This window comes from Salvelinus sp. IW2-2015, linkage group LG2 (genome assembly GCF_002910315.2).
Source record: "Salvelinus sp. IW2-2015 linkage group LG2, ASM291031v2, whole genome shotgun sequence".
Classification (NCBI taxonomy): domain Eukaryota; kingdom Metazoa; phylum Chordata; class Actinopteri; order Salmoniformes; family Salmonidae; genus Salvelinus; species Salvelinus sp. IW2-2015.
Genome location: NC_036839.1, coordinates 36,747,405 through 36,772,088, shown reverse-complemented (window position 1 = coordinate 36,772,088; position 24,684 = coordinate 36,747,405). Strand labels below are relative to the sequence as shown.

Below are 24,684 nucleotides of genomic sequence, written 5' to 3'. Positions count from 1 at the left end.
TACTCCTCCCCCCCCATTCCCTTTGGTATACGTTATGTAGCTTTAAGCAGCAGGCCACTCAATCTAGTGATGGCTGTTTTAAACAGGTCTGTAGCCTTTGAAAGATAGGAAGCGTATTGTTTTCAGCTCTTGGTCCCAGGCCTTTGTGATACACCTTGTACTACCGCCTTCTTATAGATCTCATAGAAGATGGTATATACGGCCGTAAGTGTTTGAGAAAAGCAAACCAGGGCCAGTTTGCAACGTGGACTGCGTGTTAGCTTTAACACGTTATGAATAAAACTAATACTTTTACCGTTAAGATAGTTGTCCATTGCATAGTATTTTTGTAGTGACCTTGCTCAGAGGCCGAGCAATTATGCCTACGAGCAGTATGCAACCAGTCAGGATGGCTCTCGAGTTGCAGCTGTAGAACCTTTTGAAGATCTCAGGACCATGCCAAATCTCTTTAGTTTCCTGAGGGGGAATAGGCTTATGTGTGCGTTTTTCACGATCTGTTCTTGGTGTGGTTGGACCATTTCTAGTTGTTGTTGATTGGACACCAAGGAACTTGAAGGCTCTCAACTGCTCCACTACAGCCACTGTTTGATTGAGAATGGAGGCGTGCTCGGTGCCCTTTTCCTGTAGTCCACAATCATCTCCTTAGTCTTGGTTACGTTGAGGGATAAGGTCAGCAGTAATTTCTGGCCGACCACCATGCTCAGGTCTCTGACCTCCCTCCCTATATTGCTGTCTACATCGTTGCGGTGATCAGCCTACCACTGTTGTGGCGGTATGCTAACTTAAGATGTGTTGGAGTCGTGCCTGGCATCAGGGGTGAACCACGGAGGGAAGTACAGGAGTGGGACTGAGCAACACACCCCTATGGAGCTCCGTTTAAGAGCATCAGCGTGGCAAGATGTGTTCTACCTACCCTGATCAGGAAGTCCCGGATCCAGTTGCAGAGGGAGGGTGTTTAAGTCCCAGGGATCCTTAGTTAATGATGAGCTTTGAGGGTACTATGGTGTGGTTGATACGCTGAGGCTGTAGTCCAAATAGGTGAAGGTGGGAAAAGGGAATGTGGAGGTGCAGATAAGATGCTTCATCTGTGGATTCTTGTATGCAAGATTGGAGTGGTTTGATTAAACTTCTTTCTTTATTTTTCTCTTTTTAATTGTGTGACCATCCCCCTCTCCTCCTCGCTTTCTCTCTCTCTCTACTGCTTCTCTCTCTCGAGTTTCTCTCTCTCTCTCTCTCCTCTGGCTCCGGTTCTCTCTCTTTCTTGCCTCTGCCCGACTTAATGGAAATAATAAATCTCTTCTTCTGTTCTGCTCATGCTCGTCTCTCTCTCTCCGGTCCCCCATTACCATACTAGTTCCCCCTCCTTCAAAACACTCTTATGGCTCCGGTTCCCATCATGTCGGTGCACATTAGTCTACCGGGTCTTACTGTACATTTTAGGCAGTTGTCTGCCTTTTTTCTCTGCGCACAGCTTGGGGTACTCCACTGGGTGTCCTGTCTCTGACAACATTTGTTTTATTCACTCCGGACTCCATTCCAATTCCTAGGCGTCCATGTTGAAAAGTCTAGTGAAAGACACCGCAGCTTGCGTCCCAGCACTTGCCCCGGTAGCCACAACGCCCATCCTTGTAATTCCGTTGGCCCCGGAGCCCTTGTTGCATGTTGATCTGTTTTAAACGTCGTACTCACGTCCCTCCGGCTACTTGCCACCTGTCCTGCTGAGAGTTGACCATTTATCTTCTTATAGACTCTCCTTCGCTCGCACCCTTCCTTTTTGCTACTTATCCTTTCCCCGTCACTTTGTATCCTGTGCCTCAATCTCCCCACTCCTTACATCGCACCAGACTTAGCCTGCCTGGTACCCCGCGCGACGTACCTATCGACTGTCGATGTCTGCGATTCTAACATTTCTGCTCCTGAAGTTTCAGTTGCCCAGGGTCCGTATGTAAATCTTTTCCCGATCATGGTACCACACACGTCGCCATTCGCCTCTCCATCGGTCTCTGCCTTCGCCGCCTCATTAGTGGTTATTGCAGGAGATGGAGTGGCCGGGTCACTACTTTCCGCACGCGAACCCCACAAAAAGAGCCACTTGTGACGCTCCACTCCCCTTCCTACCCGCTTATCGGCCCCCATCGAAGCTACGAGCACAGTTAAGTCATTTAGCTCATCTTTCCTGATCGCCATTCTCCCGTGCTCACTGGTGCAGCTCCTTGCTTTTTGTTCTTCCTTCGTAGCTTCCTGCTCAATCGTCTAAGCTTTCTCTCGATTCTTACTACTCATCTTCTCATCCTTCTACTCTCTCTCTCTCTCCTCTCTCCATTCCCTCTCAGTCTCCTCATCGTCTCTCTTCTCTCTTCTCCTCCTCCCTCTCTCTCTTCTTCGTCTTCTCCCTCTCTCTACCTACTCGTCTTCTCGTCCTCTCTCTCTCTCTCGTCCTCTATCTCTCCATTCTCTCTTTCTTGCTCTCTCCGTCTCTCTCTCTCTCGTTTCTCTCTCTCTCTCTCTGTGTCGTTCTTCTCTTTTCGCTTCTCGTCTTCATCTCTCTCTCCTCTCTCTGCTCCTCTCTCTCTATCACTCCTCTCTTTCGTCCTCTCTTTTCTCTCTCTCCCTCTCTATCACTATGGTGTCAAGGCGAGGGGGGAAGGGAACAGAGGGGACACTCTGGAGCTGAGTGTGTTTCAAATGGAGCGCTTCCGAGGTGAGAGTGACAGAGAGGCTGGAGCGAACTGTGGAAAGATCTGATATGTATTAATAAAAGTACACTTGTACGCTTTAACGCTTAGTACCTCTGTCGTGCATATAGGCTGTTTATGGACCATCATGTCATTTGAAGCTGGTATTAAATTCAGCTGCCAAATCCAAAATGGATAAAATGTACCACCAGACCGATAAGATGAACAAATCTTGAGATGCCATTGAGCAACACTTAAGCTATTTGCCCAGGGGCACTATACTTAGTATGGCTGACCTCTGTTCTAAAAAAGACATTTCACTGACACCATATGCCAGTGTACGTTCGACCGTACTTTCGCATATGGCACCGACTTGGTATGACGTCTCAGTGAGAGTATGTCAGGAACTGTACGTGCTCGCAAGGCAGACGGTCCCGGGAGGAATGTCATCGCTAAGCAAGTAGTGTGAATCCTTATACACCTGATGCCTGTAATCCCTGATCTTACAGTTGCGCGTCAGATCTACGCTGGGTGCGCTGTTGAGTGTAAGTTTTGGGGTATTGTAGCACATGGGGATGTGTCGCACTTGCTCCTGCAGGTCCTTGAAGTGTACACTTGCTCAGTGATAGCTAGCTTTAATGTGTGCGCCGACTGGAGTTAACAGTTCAGAATTCAGAATATGTAATGTATTTCGACTAGTTTTTGATGGTTTTCGACTAGAGCTTCATCTCGTGTTTCCACAAGCAGTAACAGATTCGTCGTATGAGAATTGCCATGTATGGCCGAATCAGAGAATGTACTCGCAAGGCAAGAGTTCGATGACAGTCGACAACTTTTACACACTAATAATGTACTCATGATATATATACAAACAAACAACTCCTATTCTGGGTACATGAGTAGTGGTGTGACTTTTCTTAAAAGGAAGTTCAGGGCGCACGAATATCCTTCTGGTTAGTTTGTGAGGTAATTAACATTGATGCTGTATCACTGTTTCATCTAATCTCGGTATTCAATCTTGTGCGATCACTATACATATACACATGACCCGAATAACCTTCATTGTACCCTATTCTACTTACATGACTAACTGTCCTTCATACTTAACCTGTACCCTACCTACAGTCACATACCCCGACAACTGTACCCCACTACATTACACTTTACCTTACATAACCTGTACCCCTACCTAACAGGTGTTGCCACATCCTTCTAACTAACCTGAGCCCATTACCTATATGACAAACATTACCTCAACTACACCTGTACTCTACCTACATGTACCACATTACCTCACTGTAATCTGACCCTACCTACATGTACAAATTACCTAATCTAACCTTCGCCCTAGCCTTACTGTTACAACATTACCTCAATAACCTGTACCGCACCTACCAGCAGCACAACCTACACCCTTACCTAACCCTAGCACTCTTATCCTCTGTACTACCAAACCTCTTACCCCTACCTACATGTACACATACCTCAACTAACCTGTACCCCTACCTACATGTACACATTACCTCAACTAACCTGTACCCCTACCTACATGTACACATACCTCAGACTAACTGTACCCCTACCTACATGTACACATTACCTCAACTAACCTGTACCCTACCTACATGTACACATTACCTCAACTAACCTGTACCCCATACATGTACACATTACCTCAACTAAACCTGTACCCTACCTACATTTACACATTACTCTCAACACACTTCAACTACCTAACATGTACACATGACCTCTAACTAACCTTACCCCTACCTACATGTACACATTACCTCAACTAACCTGTACCCCTACCTACATGTACACTTACCTCACACTAACCTGTACCCCTAACATGTACAACATTACCTCAACTAACCTGTACCCCTACCTACATGTACACATTACCTCAACTAACCTGTACCCTACCTACATGTACACATTACTAATAACCTGTACCCTACTACATGTCACATTTCAACTTAACCTGTACCCCTACCTACATGTACACATTACCCTCAACTAACCTGTACCCTACCTACATGTACACATTACCTCAACTAACCTGTACCCCTACTTACATGTACATATGACCTGAATAAACCTGTACCTACCGAGGTAATGTGTACATGTAGGTAGGGGTACAGGTTAGTTGAGGTAATGTGTACATGTAGGTAGGGGTACAGGTTAGTAGAGGTTATGTGTGCATGTAGGTAGGGGTACAGGTTAGTTGAGGTAATGTGTACATGTAGGTAGGGGTACAGGTTAGTCGAGGTCATGTGTACATGTAGAGTGTAGTACAGTGACTATGTATAGATGATTAGATGATAAACAGTGAGTAGCAGCAGTCAATGTAAATATACTCACAACTAATCCAGGATATCCGGGCAGCCCTGAATCTCCCTTTAGAAAAGTCACACAGAGAGAAGAGGTTGTTTGTTTGTAGAATACAAGAGTACATCATGAGTGTGTAAAGGACGTCACGCTGCTTGCTTAGCGAGTACCACTTCCTCCTGATTCGGCCCATACCTGGCGCAAACTCAGGACCTCTGCCTTGCTAGCACACATGACCGCCCTCCTGAAGCGTCTTACCAGTCGGCGCCACATTAAAAGCTAGCTATTCACTGGAGCAAGTGGTGACACTTCAGGCTGAGGAGGAAGTTGCACACATCCCCATGTGCTACAATCACCCCTCAAACTTACTCAACAGCGACCCCAGCGTTGAGCTGAGCGCAACTGTAGATCAGGGTTACGGCATCAGTGTAAAGGATGTCACACTGCTTGCTTAGCGAGTACCATTTCCTCCCGGGACCTCTGCCTTGCTAGCACGTACATCTGACCATCCTCCTGAAGCGTCTTACCAGTCGGTGCCATGCGAAAAGCAGTCACGTACACTGGATAGGTGCAGTGAAATGTGCTGTTTTACAGGGTCAGCCATAGTAGTACAGCGCCCCTGGAGCAAATTAGGGTTAAGTGCCTTGCTCAAGGGCACATCTACAGATTGTTCACCTTATCGGCTGGGGTATTTTATCCATTTTGGTTACTGGCCAAACTGACATGATGTTCCATTTAAAACAGCCTTTACTATGGACACAGAGGTCACACAGCGCTCATACAGCGCTGACAGAGGTGATACTACTATATGTAATACTATATCAGATCTATTCCACAGTCCTCCAGCCCTCTCCTCTCACCCTGAAGCGCTCCATGAACACACTCAGCTCCAGAGTGTCTCCCTTCTGTCCCTTCCTGCCCGCCTGACCCTGTGGAGAGAGAGGGAGAGAGAGAGAAAGAGAGAGACGGAGAGAGAGAGAGACAGAGAGAGAGAGAGAGAGAGAGAGAGAGAGAGAGAGAGAGAGAGAGAGAGAGAGAGAGAGAGAGAGAGAGAGAGAGAGAGAGAGAGTGAGAGGGGGGAATGGGTACACAATTAAAAGAGAAAATATAAAGAAAAGAAGTTAATCAATATCTGAGGCTACAAGGTGGAAACCTTGATTCTTTCTCTACAAACATCTCTGGTGACATCAACTGGGATCATACGTACATTATACCCGGGCTGGCCATCGTAGCCTGGTTGACCTGCCGACCCTGAGTCTCCGTGTGTTCCGTTGCACCCGTCTGCTCCAGGTTTCCCACGAGGCCCAGCCTGTCCTGGGTGGCCCTGGATGATGACATGGAGGAGTTCATGAGTATCCTTAACAACATCAGTACAGTTCTTAAAGAATAAACAAAACAACAGCAGATGTTTTTTTTGGCATGTGTGTCTGTTATTTATCTGTTTTTGGAGTGAAACATCTTAATCCCACTTACAGGAATACCGTCCAACCCGGAAAACCCAGGAACACCAGTCATCCCCTGCGGAGAAAGGAAAAACACTCACTTTATATAAGTCCATACCAAAACTCGATGAGTGGACACACTACCAGGCCGGTGTCTGAGATCTCTAGAGAATAATTCTCCAGTCTGTGTTCCTCACCACAGCACCCTTGGGGCCGATGATGCCTCCTCTGCCCCTGTCGCCCTTCTCTCCCTGGACTCCCTGGACTCCTGGGTCCCCTAGACGTCCTGAAGGCCCCTGGGGGCCCTGAGAACCAAGAAGACCAGGCTGGCCCTGAGGAAGAGAGAGACATGTTAATCAACAGACAGAGGACAGACATGTTCATCAAAAGACAGAGGAGAGACAAGAAATACATTGGGGGATGGAGACATTAACATTCAAATGTATATGTGATGAAAAGAGTGTTTAAACTCACCTGTTGATGCTATAAAAATAACATAGAAACGCCATTCACTCGCCTTACAGGCAGGTAACTGGGGGTTTAGTATTGAATAGAGGTTAAAGCACCACAACAATGTAACTTCTCCTACATAATGAGTTGGCTGTCAAATGATATGAACATCTACAGCAGCTAAACATGTCGCAGGGGGGGTAAGACTCCACCCAGTGGTGGTTTTCTGGCATTACTAAAAGCCTAGGTGGAGAAACACTGTTTAGACTGGGGGAACAGTGAGGAAGCAGAGAGATGGATTCAATAGCCCAGGTAGTTCGGTGGTCACTAGTTACCACAGCCACAAAGTCATAAACCATGCTTATTCTTACAATTTCTCTTCTTAAAATGTAATTTTAAACCTAACCTTTACCTTAACCACACTGCTAACCTTATGCCTAACCCTAACCTTACATTAAGACAAAAAACATGTTTACGATACAGCACACTTTTACTTGTGGCTGTGCTATCTAGTGGACACCGGGTCAGACTAAATGAAAATCATCATTAGACTTTGCCACCACAAAGTTGACAAATACGTGAAATTTGTCCCTCTGGCCCATGGACTAAGGGTGAGAACTTTTTCAGCAAAGTGGGAATAAGGCACCAAAATAATGTACACTATGTAAATCTATTTGCAACAGGACGTAGACATTTGACTAGAAACATAAACTCGGATTAACTGAAAGTAATCAATTACTAAAACACAGCTCTGAAGAAGACCTAAATAATCCCTGATAGAACACTGTTGGCCTAGACAGAAATGTATTTTCTAGCCTCCCTGGCTGGCATGCCTCCCACCTTGACCATACCATTAGCACCAATTATAAACCAATGCTTTCCACAAAGGCATGAAATCACAATCATTATATTCAGGTAACAATTTCTCAATTAACATAAATATATACATCACAATTATTATTATTATCATTATTATTATTATTATGTAGAACCTTGCATTAAGCACAAATAAACCAGGGAACACATTTCTCTCTCCCTTGGGATTTAGCAATTGCATTACCCCGCACACACATTACCCTCGTGTTCCTCTGCTCAGACGTTGCTGACGCATGCCAGATCTTACACCGCCTGGATAGATATTTTACGTATCAGCTAACCACAACATATGTTATAGCAATCTGGTGCCCAACGGCACAGTTGATGACATAACACACAAGCACTGGTTGACGCATGCAACATCTGAGCAGGGGAATACGACCATGATAATTGGCGCTCCCGACCACAGCTCTGGTGGACACACCCCTTCCCGAGCACGGTGAAAGGAACAAACATTTAGGAGTTGAAAGGAATTCAAGGAAGTCGGGTAGCTTAAGACTTAATCAATAAACCGTTTCCAAATTCTGGTTATTTAATAAGGTAGGTCAGAATATAAGGCACGGATTCCAGCTCTGTGACATACAGTCCATTCGGAAAGTATTCAGACCCTTTGACTTTTTCCACATTTTGTTACATTACAGCCTTATTCTAAAATTGATTCAATTGTTTTTTCCCCCATCATCAATCTACACACAATACCCCGTAATGACAAAGCAAAAACAGGTTTTTATAATTTTTTGCAAATTTATAAAGAATAAAAAATGAAAAATCACATTTACATAAGTATTCAGACCCTTTTTCTCAGGCCATTGTTGAAGCACCTTCGGCAGTGATTACAGCCTCGACTCTTGGGTATGACGCTACAACCGTGGAAAATTTCTCCCATTAGTTTCTCCCATTCTTCTCTGCAGATCTTCTCAAGCTCTGTTAGGTTGGATGGGGAGCGTCACTGCACAGCTATATTCAGGTCTCTCCAGAGATGTTTGATAGGGTTGAAGTCTGGGCTCTGGCTGGGCCACTCAAGGACATTCAGAGACTTGTCTCGAAGCCACTCCTGTGTTGTCTTGGCTGTGTGCTTAGGGTCGTTGTCCTGTTGGAATGTGAACCTTCGCCCCTGTCTGAGGTCCTGAGAGCTCTGGAGCAGGTTTTCATCAGGGATCTCTCTGTACTTTGCTCCTTTCATATTTTCCTCGATCCTGACTAGTCTCCCAGTCCCTGTCGCTGAAAAGCATCCCTTCAGCATGATGCTGCCACCACCATGCTTCACTGTAGGGATGGTGCAAGGTTTCCTCCAGATGTGACACTTGGCAATTAGGCCAAAGAGTTCAATCTTGGTTTCATCAGACCAGATAATCTTGTTTCTCATGGTTTGAGAGTGCTTTAGGTGCCTTTTGGCAAACTCCAAGCGGGCTGTCATGTGCCTTTTACTGAGGAGTGGCTTCCGTCTGGCCACTCTACCATAAAGGCCTGATTGGTGGAGTGCTGCAGAAATGGTTGTCCCTCTGGAAGGYTCTCTCATCTCCACAGAGGAACTCTGGAGCTCAGTCAGAGTGACCATAGGGTTCTTGGTCACCTCCCTGACCAAAGCCCTTCTCCCCCGAGCTCCAGGAAGAGTATTGGTGGTTCAAAACTTCTTCCATTTAAGATTGATGGAGGCCGCTGTGTTCTTGGGGTCCTTCAATGCTGCAGAAATGTTTTGGTACCTTTCCACAGATCTTTGCCTCGACACAATCTTGTCTCAGAGCCCTATGGACAATTCCTTTGACCTCATGGCTTGATTTTTGCTCTGATAACACTGTCAACTGTGGGATCTTATATATACAGCCTTTCCAAATCATGTCCAATCAATTGAATTTACCAAAGGTGGATTTCAATCAAGTTGTAGAAACATCTCAAGGATGATCAATGGAAACAGGATGCACCTGAGCTCAATTGCGAGTCATAGCAAAGGATCTGAATACTTATGTAAACCAGGTATTTCTAAGAACCTATTTTCGCTTTGTCATTATGGGGTATTGTGTCTAGATTCATGTGGGATTTTTTTTTATTGAATCCATTTTAGAATAAGGCTGTAACGTAACAAAATGTGGAAAAAGTGAAGGGGTCTGAATACTTTCCGAATGCACTGTATATAGATGCATAGACTACATATCACAGGAGGCTGGTGGAAGGAGCTATATGAGGACGGCTCAGTGTAATGGTTGGAATGGATTCAATGGAATGGTACTAAACACATGAAACACATGGAAACAATGTGTTTGACTCCGTTCCATTGATTCCATTCCAGCCATTACACTGAGCTCCTCCCACCAGCCTCCTCTGCTACATATCCTTGCCTATGCCAGCAGTCTAATTTAAACTGCCAAGCATAACTTCAGAGAGAACTGGAAACACCCAAAACCTTGGTTATGACTTTGTGGTATCAACCTATGGCCATAAGAGAGAGACATGTCTTTCTTCTTGAGCTTTGTAAAGTTACGCATAGTCAACCACTACTCTCTTCTGCCATCCAGTGTTTATGGGAGACTAAACTTTACTGTAAAATAAAAATCAACTGTGTTTGACTCCTATGAGCTATGGGCTACCTCTTATCTGAATGATGGTATACAGTCCCTTATTTCTGGTAACTGCCTGGGAACATGTCCAATCCTGCATATGTATCCTGTATATGTTCTGACTTACAGACACACACACACACACACACACACACACACACACACACACACATAATTAAAACCTAAGATTTTCTGGGGTAACGGTGTAAGAAATAAAAAAACTAAATACTGCATAGTTTCCTAGGAACGCGAAGCGAGGCGGCCATCTCTGTCGGCGCCGGAAGCTGGCTTTATATAATGTTCATACCCTACATTACTCATCTCATATGTATATACTGTACTCTATACCATCTACTGCATCTTGCCTATGCCGTTTGGGCATCACTCATTCATATATTTTTATGTACATATTCGTATTCATTCCTTTACACTTGTGTGTATAAGGCAGTAGTTGTGGAATTGTTAGGTTAGATTACTTGTTAGATATTACTGCATGGTCGGAACTAGAAGCACAAGCATTTTGCTACACTCGCATTAACATCTGCTAACCATGTGTATGTGACAAAAAAAAATTATTTGATTTTGACAAACACATGAAATACCCTATCATATACAGTTGAACTCAGAAGTTTACATACACCTTAGCCAAATACATTTAAACTCAGTTTTTCACAATTCCTGACATTTAATCCTAGCAAAAATTCCCCGTCTAAGGTCAGTTAGGATCACAATTTTATTTTAAGAATGCGAAATGTCAGAATAATAGTAGAGAGAATGATTTATTTCAGCTTTTATTTCTTTCATCACATTCCCAGTGGGTCAGAAGTTAACATACACTCAATTAGTATTTGTTAGCATTGCCTTTAAATTGTTTAACTTGGGTCAAATGTTTCGGGTAGCCTTCACAAGCTTCCCACAATAAGCTGGGTGAATTTTGGCCCATTCCTGCTGACAGAGCGGGTGTAACGGAGTTAGGTTTGTAGGCCTCCTTGCTCGCACACGCTTTTTCAGTTCTGCCCACAAATTTTCTATAGGATTGAGGTTAGGGAGTTGTGATGGCCACTCCAATACCTTGACTTTGTTGTCCTTAAGCCATTTTGCCATGACTTTGGAAGTGTGCTTGGGGTCACTGTCCATTTGGAAGACCCATTTGCAACCATGCTTTAACTTCCTGATTGATGTCTTGCGATGTTGCTTAAAAATATCCACATAATTTCCCCTCCACATGATGCCATCTATTTTGTTAAGTGCACCAGTCCCTCCTGCAGCAAAGCACCACCACAACATGATGCTGCCACCCCCGTGCTTCACGGTTGGGATGGTGTTCTTCGGGCTTGCAAGCCTCCCCCTTTTTCCTCCAAATATAATGATGGTCATTATGGCCAAACAGTTCTAATTTTGTTCATCAGACCAGAGGACTTTTYTYCAAAAAGTACGATCTTTGTCCCCATGTGCAGTTGCAAACCGTAGTCTGGCTTTTTTTATGGCGGTTTTGGAGCAGTGGCTTCTTCCTTGCTGAGCRATATAGGACTTGTTTTTACTGTGGATATAGATACTTTTGTACCTGTTTCCTCCAGAATCTTCACAAGGTCCTTTGCTGTTATTCTGGGATTGATTTGCACTTTTCACACCAAAGTACGTTCATTTCTAGGAAACAGAACGTGTCTCCTTCCTGAGCGGTTTGATGGCTGCGTGGCCCCATCGTATTTATACTTGCGTATTATTGTTTGTACAGATGAACGTGGTACCTTCAGGCGTTTGGAAATTGCTCCCAAGGATGAACCAGACTTGTGGAGGTCTACCATTTTTTTCTGAGGTCTTAGCTGATTTCTTTTGATTTTCCCATGATGTCAAGGAAAGAGGCACTGAGTTTGAAGGTAGGCCTTGAGATACATCCACAGGCACACCTCTAATTGACTCAAATTATGTCAATTAGCCTATCAGAAGCTTCTAAAGCCATGACATCATTTTCTGGAATTTTCCAAGCTGTTGAAAGGCACAGTCAACTTAGTGTATGTAAACTTCTGACCCACTGGAATTGTGACACAGTGAATTATGAGTGAAACAATCTGTCTGTAAACAATTGTTGGAAAAATTACTTGTGTCATGCACAAAGTAGATGTCCTAACATACTTGCCAAAACCATAGTTTTTAACAAGAMATTTGTGGAGTGGTTGAAAATTGAGTTTTAATGACTCCAMCCTAAGTGTATGTAAACTTCCGACTTCAACTGTATTTGTCCATAATTGTAATCTATTAAATCGATTATTTTCCAACATGATAAATGATACAGTCTTAATACCTTATGGTCTGCTATATAATTCACAGTGAGTGAGGAAATCTACACAATGGGAGGATACGACCAGAATAAGATGGATGGGATAGCATGTGGGTATCTTCCTCTATAGTGTCTTCAGAAAGTATTCATACCCCTTGACTTTCACATTTAAAATCAAATCACATTTATTGGTCACATACACATGGTTGGCAGATGTTATTGCGAGTGTAGCGAAATGCTTGTGCTTCTAGTTCCGAGAGTGCAGCAATATCTAACATGTAATCTAACAATTCCACAACAACTACCTAATACCCACAAATCTAAGTAAACGGAAGAAATAAGAATATAAATACATAGATGGGCCATGACCGACCGGCATAGACGAGATGCAATAGATGGCATAAAATACAGTATATACATCTGGGATGAGTAGTGCAAGATATGTAAACATCATTCTTAAAGTGGCATTAATAAAGTGACTAGTGATCCATTTGTTAGAGTGGCCAATGATTTCAAGTCTGTATGTAGGCAGCAGCCTCTCTGTGTTAGTGATGGCTGTTTAACAGTCTGATGGCCTTGAGATATAAACTATTTTGTAGTCTCTTGGTCCCAGCTTTGATGCACCTGTACTGACCTCGCCTTCTGGATGGTAGCGGGGTGAATAGGCAGTGGCTTGGGTGGTTGTTGTCCTTGATTATCTTTTTGGCCTTTCTGTGACATCGGGTGATGTAGGTGTCCTGGAGGGCAGGTAGTTTTCCCCCGGTGATGTGTTGTGCAGACCGCACCACCCTCTGGAGAACCCTGCGGTTGTGGGCGGTGCAGTTGCTGTACCAGGTGGTGATACAGCCTGACAGGATGCCCTCAATTGTGCATCTGTAGAAGTTTGTGAAGGTTTTATGTGACAAGGCAAATTTCTTCAGCCTCTTTAATAACACTTAACGATCCGCCTTCTTCAACACACTGTCTGTGTGAGTGGACCGTTTCAGTTTGTCCGTGATGTGTACGCCGAAGAACTTGAAACTTCCCACCTTCTCCACTGCTGTCCCGTCGATGTGAATAGGGGGGTGCTCCCTCTGCTGTTTCCTGAAGTCCACGATCATCTCCTTTGTTTTGTTAACGTTGAGTGAGAGGTTGTTTTCCTGATACCACACTCCGAGTGCCCTCACCTCCTCCCTATAGGCTGTCTCGTCGTTGTTGGTGATCAAGCCTACTACTGTTGTGTTGTCTGCAAACTTGATGATCGAGTTGGAGGTGTGCATGGCCACGCAGTCATGGGTGAATAGGGAGTACAGGAGGGGGCTGAGCACGCACCCTTATGGGGCCCCTGTGTTGAGGATCAGCGTAGTAGAGGTGTTGTTTCCTACCTTCACCACCTGGGGGCGGCCCGTCAGGAAGTCCAGGACCCAATCGCACAGGGCGGGTTGAAACCCAGGGCCTCAAGCTTAATGATGAGCTTGGAGGGTCATATGGTGTTAAATGCTGAGCTGTAGTCAATGAACAGCATTCTTACATGGGTATTCCTCTTGTTCAGATGGGATAGGGCAGTGTGCAGTGTGATGGCGATTGCGTCATCAGTGGACCTATTGGGGTGATATGCAAATTGCAGTGGGTCTAGGGTGACAGGTAAGGTGGAGGTGATATGATCCTTGACTAGTCTCTCAAAGCACTTCATGATGACAGAAGTGAGTGCTACAGGGCAATAGTCATTCAGGTCAGTTATCTTTGCCTTCTTTGGTACAGGAACAATGGTGGCCATCTTGAAGTATGTGGGGACAGCAGACTGGGATAGGGAGAGATTGAATATGTCCGTAAACACACCAGCCAGCTGGTCTGCGCATGCTCTGAGGACGCGGCTATGATTGCCGTCTGGGCCGGCAGCCTTGCAAGGGTTAACACATTTAAATGTCTCACTCACGTCGGCCACGGAGAAGTAGAGGGGAGGGGGGGCGCAGTCCTTGGTGGCATTGTATTATCCTCAAAGCGGGCAAAGAAGGTGTTCAGTTTGTCTGGAAGCAAGACATCAGTGTCTGTGACATGGCTGGTTTTCTTTTTGTAGTCCGTGATTGCCTGTAGACCCTGCCACATACGTCTCGTGTCTGAGCCTTTGAATTGCTACTCCACTTTATCCCTATACTGACATTTCGCTTGTTTGATTGCCTTGCGGAGGGAATAACTACACTGTTTGTATTCGGCCATATTCCCTCGTCATCTTTCCATGGTTAAATAGTTTGCGCTTTCAGTTTTGCACGAATGGTTAGGGTAGGTAGGTTTTAATAGTCACACTGGGAACAACATCTCCTACAGTATGCACTTCCTTATAACTCACTCACTGAATCAGYGTTTAAATCTATATTATTCTCTTAGGCTACGCGGAACATGTCCCAGATCAAAACAATCTTGAAGCGTGGATTCCGATTGGTCAGACCAGCGTTGAATGGTCCTAGTCACGGGTACATCCTGTTTGAGTTTCTGTCTATAGGAGGGGAGAAGAAAAATTGAGTCGTGGTCAGATTTGCCAAACGGAGGGCGGGGGAGGCCTTGTATGTATCGCGGAAGTTAGAGTAGCAGTGATCCAGTGTTTTGCCAGCCCGGGTACTACAATCGATATGCTGATAGAATTTAAGTAGCCTTATTCTCAAATTTGCTTTGTTAAAATCCCCAGCTACAATAAATGCASCCTCCGGATATATGGTTTCCAGTTTAATCATGAATCATACACCCCCGCCCTTCTTCTTCCCTGAGAGATGTTTATTCCTGTCGGCACGACTCACAAAGAATCCCGGCGGCTGTACCTGACTCCGACAGCATGTTCCCAGAGAGCCATGTTTCCGTGAAACAGAGTATGTTACAATCCCGGATGTCTCTCTGGAAAGCAACCCTAGCCCTAATTTCGTCTACCTTGTTATCTAGAGACTGGAYATTAGCGAGTAAAATACTCGGAAGCGGTGGGTGGTGTGCGCACCTCCGAAGTCTGACYAGAAGGCCGCTCCGTCTACCTCTCCTGCGGTGACGCTGTTTTGGATCAGCCTCTGGAAACAGTTCGAATGGCTTGGGTGGTTCGAACAAAGCCTCCGCTTCGTGAAAGTCGTATTCCTGGTCGTAATGTTGGTAAGTTGACGTCGCTCTGATATTCGATAGTTCTTCCCGGCTGTATGTAATAACATTTAAGATTTTCTGGGCTAACAATGTAAGAAATAATACATAAAAATAAAAAATACTRCATAGTTTCCTAAGGACTAGAAGCGAGAAGACCCTGTCTGATGGCGTCATCTTGCTTGTGCACAATTTTGTTGTGTTACACTCTGAATTAAAAATGGATTAAATAGATTATTTTTGTCACCTATCTACAAACACAATACCCCATAATGACAAAATTTACAGAAATATCTCAATTACATAAGTATTCACACCTCTGAGTCAATAGATGTTAGAATCACCTTTGTGAACTCTTTAATTGTTTTAAAATCACTATTGGAATCACGGGGAAATCCCTGAGTGGTTTCCTTCCTCTCCGGCAACTGAGCTAGGAAGGACGCCTGTATCTTTGTAGTGACTGGGTGTATTGATACGCCATCCAAAGTGTAATTAATAACTACACCATGCTCAAAAGGAAATTCAATGTCTGCTTTAAAAAAAAAGTGTTTACCTATCTACCAATAGGTGCCCTTCTTTGTGAGGCATTGGAAAACCTTCCTGGTCTTTGTGGTTGAATATGTGTTTGAAATTCACTGCTTGACTGAGGGACCATACAGATTATTGTATGTGTGGGGTACAGACATCATTCAAAAATCATGTTAAACACTATTACTGCACACAGAGTGAGCCCATGCAAATTTAGTATGTGACATGTTATGCAGATTTTTACTCCTGAACTTATTTAGGCTTAACTTTAAATTCAGGCTGTAATACAACAAAATGTAGACAAAGTAAAGGGGTATGAATTATTTCTGAAGGCACTGTAAGTCCCCAAAGACCTACAGTACATGTCTAGTGTTGTGTGTTTGCGTGTGTGTGTGTGTGTGTTTGTTGTGTGTGTGTGTTGTGTGTTTGTGTTGTGTTGTGTATATATAAGAGATAACTGTCTAGTGCAGTGCTATGGAACGCACTGGGCTGTATGTTTCTGCATGGCTAAAGCACAGAGCTGATAAATGACATTCTTCATGTGAAGCTGATAAAAGAGGGGAAGGGGAGATATGGGCACAGGGTGTGTGTAATTGTGTGTGTGTGTGTTTAAGAATCAGGGGAGGACATCTTAACCAAAACAATAGTAAATCACAGGGGACCTGAASAAACACCACAACATCTGAAGCAAGTGAACCCCTTCACCTCACTCCTACTCTGTTGTACTCTGTCCTCCCTCCGCTAAATGTCATCTTTCACATTCAACTCAACTCCACTCCTCTTTCTTTCTCTCTTTCTTTCTTTCTCTCCTCTCCTATCTATTTCTTAATTATAAATATCTGTTTTCCTATCAGGCACCGGGCACACAAGTCAGATCAACGTCTAGTTTTTATTTACATTTACTAAGGTGAATTCAACGTGAAATTAACAACAAATGTCACCATGTCATTGGATTTAGGTTAAAAGTTTGGTGAAAAATKATGAAATGCCCTTAGGTTGATGACTTTTTGCAAATCCAATGAGTTTTTCACGTTGATTCAATGTCATCACATTGCTTTTTGGGGTTTGAAATGTCGTGGAAACAATATTGATTCAAGCAGTTTTTGTCTAGTGGGTATGTAACTCATCTTCTCCTTCTCTCTCAATTCTCCTCCTGATCTTCTGACCTAGTTCTGTCAGCTGTTTTATCAGAGGCCCAGCTCCCTGGCACACAGCTTCTCCACAAATAGAGAGAGAATGGATATGATATCAGTCCTGGGTCGACCTCTTTGCATACTGTAGCCGGGTCATGGTACTCCTCCAGCAGAGGGAGGAGAAAGCTGTGTGTGTGTGTGTGTGTGTGTGTGTGTGTGTGTGTGTGTGTGTGTGTGTGTGTGTGTGTGTGTGTGTGTGTGTTGTGTGTGTGTGTGGTATAGAGAGAGAGAAAGAACCATCTGGACTGCATTCTAAACACGAGAGAAAGGTTCTAGAGTGAGCAGTCCAACCTGCTCGGAGCTTTGGGCTGGTTCCAACACAGAGGAGTTTGAGAGCAGCTTAAGTCTACAGTAGAAAGAGTGTAGGGTCCAGGAATGTCCCGGGTGCATTGAACATGTTTATAGACCCACTGTGGCTTAATACATACACACCTAAATTGCTCATTTAAACCCTGACACACTGCCCAACACAAGCACACATGCATATCGCGCACAGACTCATGGCTCTACAATTACTTACAGGTGGAAAGGTGTCTGCCCTCAATCATACTTTACAGATGTCAGAGGAAGGGCCAAAGATGGAGAGATTAAGGGAGAAGGGAAGAAAGAGAGAGAGAAAGAAGGAAAGACAAAGAGAGAGAGAGAAAACATTGACACACATTCAGTCTCACAAACCAGTGCACCTGCATAAACACAGAATCTGAAAAATTCATGTGAGCATATCTGCTCTTCAAACATCCTCTCTCCTTTCCTTTTGAAATACCATCGATATTTTAAGGCTGTGTGTGCATATACATGTGTGTGCGTGCATGTGTGTGTATCTGGTTATGGAGGCTGGTTATGGAGGCTGGTTATGGAGGCTGGTTATGGAGGCKGGTTATGGAGGCTGGTTATGGAGGCTGGTTATGGAGGCTGGTTATGGAGGTTGGTTATGGAGGCTGGTTATGGAGGCTGGTTATGGATATAACAAAACATTCAGAAGGACAGAGATATCCACTTCCCTTCACCCTGATGATTACTCCTCTGTCTTTTTCTATTCGCTCTTTCTCTCTATCCTCTCATCTCCCTCCGCCTCAAGTAAGACACTCATGAGAGATCAGGGTTAATTGGGACATGACCAGTCGTCAATCAGGATCCAAAGCAAAAGAAAAAAAGGAAGAGAGGAAAAAAATAGAGTGATGGTGATGATGACATCATGGATGGAAGATGTTCATTATGGATCAGTGGTTTATGACCTGACCTGCTGATTGGCCTTCTTCAACTCTCAACCCCTCCTGATCTCAATCCAAATCTCTTTTCTACTTATTTCTCTCTCTGTCTGGTATTGCTGTCACACAGTCACTATCGATTACTCCTCTCCTTGTCAGATCCCTCTGTCCATTCTCCCCACATTCTGTTTTTCCATCCCTTGCTCTCTCTCTCTTTCTTGCCTCATCCTCCAGCTATTCTAGTCAACATTTTAGAAATAGAGGGTGAAAGAAAGAGAAACATTGACAGAGATAGAGAGGGCGAGAGAGAGAGCAGATGAAGAGAGGACGAGAGAGGAGAGAGAGAGCGAGAGAGAGAGAGAGAGAGAGAGAGAGAGAGAGAGAGAGAGAAGAGAGACGAAGAGAGAGAGAGAGAGAGAGAGAGATGAGCAGACGAGACAGAGAGAGAGAGAGAGAGAGAGAGAGAGAGAGGTGAGAGAGAGAGAGAGTAGAGAGGAGAGAGAGAGAGAGAGAGAGAGAGAGAGAGAGAGAGAGAGAGAGAGAGTGAGAGAGAGAGAGAGAGAGCAGAGAGAGAGAGGAACGAACAGCAAAACATATACATGATCAAATACAAATCTTAGAATCAACTATTAACTTCTTGAGAATACAGGGGGTGCTATTTTCCCATTAGCATAAGTTGCTCTACAAGATTAAACTCCTCTTATTCAATTATTGCTCTTACTATATGCATATAATAAACCATTGGAAAGAAAACAATCTCTAGTTTCAAACGTTTCAATTTTGTCTCTGAGGTGATACACAGTCATTTGACAGCACTTTCCCTGACCAAGAAGTAGAATGCAAGAAGTCATGCTCGCTTCCACGCTCTGCCTATATATGGTCATGACCCCTATGACCAGAAACACTTCATTCGCCTTTCCTCTGGGTGTCAAGAGGACGTCAGAGGAGAAATTCTTTGTTTATCTGGTACTGACGTGAAATAAGACCTATTTCTTTGGCGTGAACCCGCCAACTTCCGGGTTTTCTGATTCGCACGTAGTTGGAGCTTGCGATTGTTGTACTGTTTGTGCTGGCGTTATGGATGAAACTATCTCCGTGTCGAATTTTGTTTGATACATGTGACCATATCATCGTAATGTATGTTTTTTCAATATAGTTTAATCAGATTATTTGAATTTTTTCGGGAGTTTTTGTGGTGTTCCGTTGCTCTGATTTTATTTACGTTTGAGAGATCCGTGCCACTCGCCAGTACCTGTGGCTAATGGAGTGGGAAAGGAAACAATTCTGAACGGAACCAACGCACTCATCTTGACAAAGGACACTTTGATCAACATTTCTGATATGAAAGATCAGCCATAGTAAGACCAATTTTCTGATGTATTATTTTCATATCTGTTTGTGCATGTGAACTGGCCGGCCGTGGCGCCTAGCCGAATCTGCTGGTATAGCTATGCTAATTTAGCGCTACATTTGTTTTCGTTATAAAAACATTTAATAATCTGAAATATTGTTTGGATCACCTAGATGTTGGGCTTTCTAATATCTGTACGCTGTGTTATTTTTTCTGAAATGTTTTTAAGTGAGTTATATGTGTTATATGGACGTTTGGTCTCTGATGGAGCGATAGTGTTTGCGGCTGGGTTCAGTATCAGTGTCATTTCAGATGCAGCTAGCAAGAGATGTGTAGACTGTGATTTAATCCGGTGAAAATGCACATTTTTCAAAAAAAAAACTATGCTATACCATAAATATGTTATCAGACTGTCATCTTATGAAGTGTTTCTCTTGGTTAGTGGCTATATTTTTTTTTTATTTAGTCGAATTGTGAAGCTATAGTCTGTGCAGGAAAAAACTGTTGGGAGTAAAAAAATCGTGTCCTTTGCTAACGTGGTTAGCTAATAGATTTACATATTGTGTCTTCCCTGTAAACAATTTTAAAAATCTGAAATGTGGCTTATTCACAAGACCTGTATCTTTTCATCTGGTTGTCTTGGACTTGTGATTTAATGATATTTAGATGCTACAGTTACTTGTGACGCTATGCGCTAGCTATTGCTACTCACGTGGTGGGGGGGGGGGGGGGCGGTGCTACGGATCAGGGTTGGCTGACTGATCGCGAGGAAGTTAATGACAAGAGACAGGACCAGAACCTACTGAGATGTAGTGGCTCGAATTACATTGAATGAACTACTGTGGGGTTATGGTACCTAAATGAAATAATAAATATATACAGGACAACAAATTCAATGGCTATACGTTAAACTCTTTAACATCATCCTTAGCTCTGGCATCTTCCCCATTCATACTTGGAACCAAGGACTTGATCACCCAATCCACAAGAGTGCAGACAAATTTGACCACAATAATATTACCGTGGGATTTGCGTCAACAGCAACCATGGGAAATCCTCTGCACTATCATATAACAGCAGACTTGGTACATTTCCTCAAGTGAAAACAATGTACTAGAGCAAATTGTCAAATTGCTTTGTTACCAAAATTACCGGTAGACAGACCACGTATTCTTCTGCACACCCTAATTGACACAACAAACCAAAACAAAGGCAAAGTCTTCTCATGCTATGTGTGATTTAAAAATGTACATGAGTGTCTGCTATACAAATTGAGGAAAAGTGGTATTCGGGGGAACGAATACATACGACATTATATAAATCATGTAACAACACAAGTGTGCGGTTAAAATTGGCAAGAAACACACACATTTCTTTTCCACAGGGCCAGGGGGTGAGACAGAAATGCAGCTTAAGTCCCACCCTCTTCAACAGATATATCAACGAATTGGCGAGGGCACTAGAACAGTCTGCAGCACCCGCCTCACCCTACTAGAATCGGAAGTGAAATGTCTACTGTTTGCTGATGATCTGGTTGCTTCTGTCACCGACCAAGTAGGGCCTACACGCAGCACCTAGATATTCTGCACAGATTCTGCCAGATCTGGGCCCTGACATAAATCTCGTTAGACAAAAGTGTAATGGTCTTCCAAAAAGGTCCAGTTGCCAGGACACACAAATAAAATTCTGTCTAGACACCGTTGCCTAGAGCATAGACCAAAAAACTATATTATACCTCGGCCTACCGCGTGGAACATCCGCCACAGGGTCAGCCTAATCACAATCCGCACACCGGTCAACGGCGAATAATCGGCTCGCGAATTAGACAGCTGATGTGCATCATCCAGTCAGCAATTCGAGCAGCAGAGCTAAAGCACAGTGCATGGACGATAGGTCCGCTATATTTTGGTTGTAGGATATCGCTCTAGACGCTGTGAAGGATCATATCAATCATCGGGATGCCGACCGGATCATCGCAGAAGGGAGCTCCGGTGGCCGATACTACTCGTCCAGATTTGCTCTTCAGCGGATTAATGCGGGTGGGCTGTGTATGACCTGTTCCAATTCCACAAAGCTGTGAATGAGTTCGAGCGACCAAGGCAAGAAGGCGCTTCTATGCCATCAAAAGCGACATAAAAATTCGACATACCAATTAGGATCTGGCTAAAAAATACTTGAATAAGTTACTAGAACCCATTGCCCTTTATGGTTGAGAGGTCTGGAGTCCCGTCACCAACCAAGAATTACAGCAGAAATGGACAAACACCAAATGAGACTATGCATGCAGAATTCTGCAAAAATACCTCTGTGTACAATGTAAAACACCAAATAATGCATGCAGAGGAGAATTAGCCGATACCGCTAATTATTTAAAAAATCAATTATCCAGAAAAGAGCCATTAAATTCTACAACCACCTAAAAGGAAGGGATTCCCAAAAACCTTCATAAGCAAAGCATCACCTACAGAGCGACTTGAAACTCCTGGAGAGTCCCCTAAGCTGGTAAATTATATATATCAGACCTTATATTAGACCCAAATAATGCGATCGAATGTACGCTCGCTCATTATTGTTGGAGAGCGGTCAACTTCTAATATAGCGAGAGATTCAGGAGATTCAAAATAACGGAGTTATATGATAACAGAGCGGGAGCAGCTAGATCTATCTCGTGACACTCGCCACGAGATATAAACATCTATCTATATATTGTCGAAAAATACAGAAAATAATATATAGCGAGGCGGTGAAGGAGATAACGCGATACAATTGGTGACTATATGGACAACCCCATCTTTATAAACACTCTACCATACACTACGTTCAAAATTTTACACAAACGCCGAAGCAATTAGTCTCCTGGGCTTTGGAAAAATTCCTGAGAAGTTGATGGAGTAGAAAATTGCTATAAAGGACAAGTCATATTAATCCACCTGGATTTCTTTCTTCCAAATCTGACTTTGAACTGCCTCCTATTTGGTGCGTGTAGCTCTATTATAGAAACTTAAAGGGCTCTCAAATTTTATATAATAGCCATTCGCGGCACCCTAGATCGGCATACTCATGAGATGCTCAAACTTCACTAGTGCAACTTTTAATTGGCGTTGGCTTTCTTTGTTGGCTATATTAAGAACACTGTTTAATTTTGATCCTGAGTGTAGGTTATTTCCCTGACAGTCTGGAATCAACGGACTCCATAACCCGCAAATCTTAAAGCAACGGTAGACAACTTTGACCAGACCTAACAATTACAGAGGCATTTGTGTGAACATAACCTGGGGAAGGTTCTGTAGCATTTATCAATGTAGAGTTCTAAACTCTCCTTAATAGGCACAATGACGTAAAAAGCCAAATTGGATTTATACCAAACAATCGCACAGCTGATCATATTTACACTACACACCCTGATAGATAAACATGTCCATCAAAATAAACCAAATAACGGCTTGGTTTATCGGAGCTTCGCAAAAGATTTGAATCTCTAATTTGGCATACAGGACTGTCTACCAGAAGTTGTATCTGAAGAGTGGTGTAGGGGTCAACATATGACATAATTAAATCGAATTGTAAACTGGCCAATGACGTGGCAGGCATTAAATTGGTAAGAAAAGACAGAATTTCTTTAACCAGGCGGGCCTTTGCCAGGGTTGGCAATCTGAGCCCTCTGCCTGAGACTTGCTCCCATATATTTACATTAAGACCGAAATTGGGCCACTATTTCTAGAAAAATATGTCCTCCCGCCCCTGGTGTTAGTCTCCACAGATTCAGAATGTCAAATGCCTTACTTTTCCTTTTTCGCAGATGACCTATGCCTGACTGTCATCCACAGCACATGCTACAAGAGCAGAGCCTGGACCGCTAGAGCAGTATGCCGAGGTACCAGATTCACGAAAAACTGCTAGGCATCGCATCGGCACTACACGCACTAAAGACTAAATAATGGATTTCGCACCACCGACGACGAGAGCGAATAGATCTCAGGGATTAGTACCAAAGTTCTCTCAAATTGGTATACCAAAACAAAAAACAAGCAAAAAAATATATAGAGTGACTGGTACATGTAACAGTAATACTGAGTATGTTGTTTCCGTATAGGGACTCGCGTTATCCCTCACCCGCCCGGGGCGTGAACCAGGGACCCTCTGGCACACATCAACAACAGTCACACCACGAACATCGTTACCGCATCGCTCCACAAAAGCCGCGCGACTGTGCAAGGCGCAAGGGGAACACCACATACTTCAAGGTCTCAAAGCGAGTACGTCACCTTGTTGAAAATGCTATTAAGCGGAGACGAGACTGCATGGTCTCGTTAGGAGCTAAAATCCACCGCTAATAGCTTTAGCCATTCACATCGGTTTAACTCACCCCTGTTTTGACCTCCTCCTTTTCCGCAGTCAATACCCAGTGGATCCGGGTCACATTGCATCAATGTAACAGTTTTTAACTTTAGTCACCCGTCCTCGCGCCCGGGCACAAAACAGGACCCTCTGCACACAATCACCAAAACAGCTCATCCGCCACGAAGCATCGTTAACCCACGCTCCACCAACAAAGAATAATGGTGGAGTGATTTGTTTCCGCTTTTATTTTCTTTCACATTCGCATTCCGGTGGGAGTCAGAATTAGCATAATATAAACAGACATAACTTCAATTTACGTGGTATGAGCAAGGGGAACAAACAAAGAATCAACGAGTCAGAGAC

The 24,684-nt window shown here is 43.8% G+C and overlaps 1 protein-coding gene across 1 annotated transcript in view; it reads right to left on the bottom strand.

Moving 5' to 3' along the window:
* The window catches only part of LOC111971672 (collagen alpha-2(IV) chain), a gene marked incomplete at its 5' end in the record, with an annotated part of 146,523 nt that overhangs the window by 31,235 nt on the left and 90,604 nt on the right, over positions 1–24,684 (bottom strand). Inside the window, 5 exon segments of the mRNA XM_070446347.1 lie at positions 5,040–5,075; positions 5,867–5,935; positions 6,214–6,330; positions 6,480–6,524; positions 6,646–6,780. Coding sequence (XP_070302448.1) covers positions 5,040–5,075; positions 5,867–5,935; positions 6,214–6,330; positions 6,480–6,524; positions 6,646–6,780 — 402 coding nt within the window.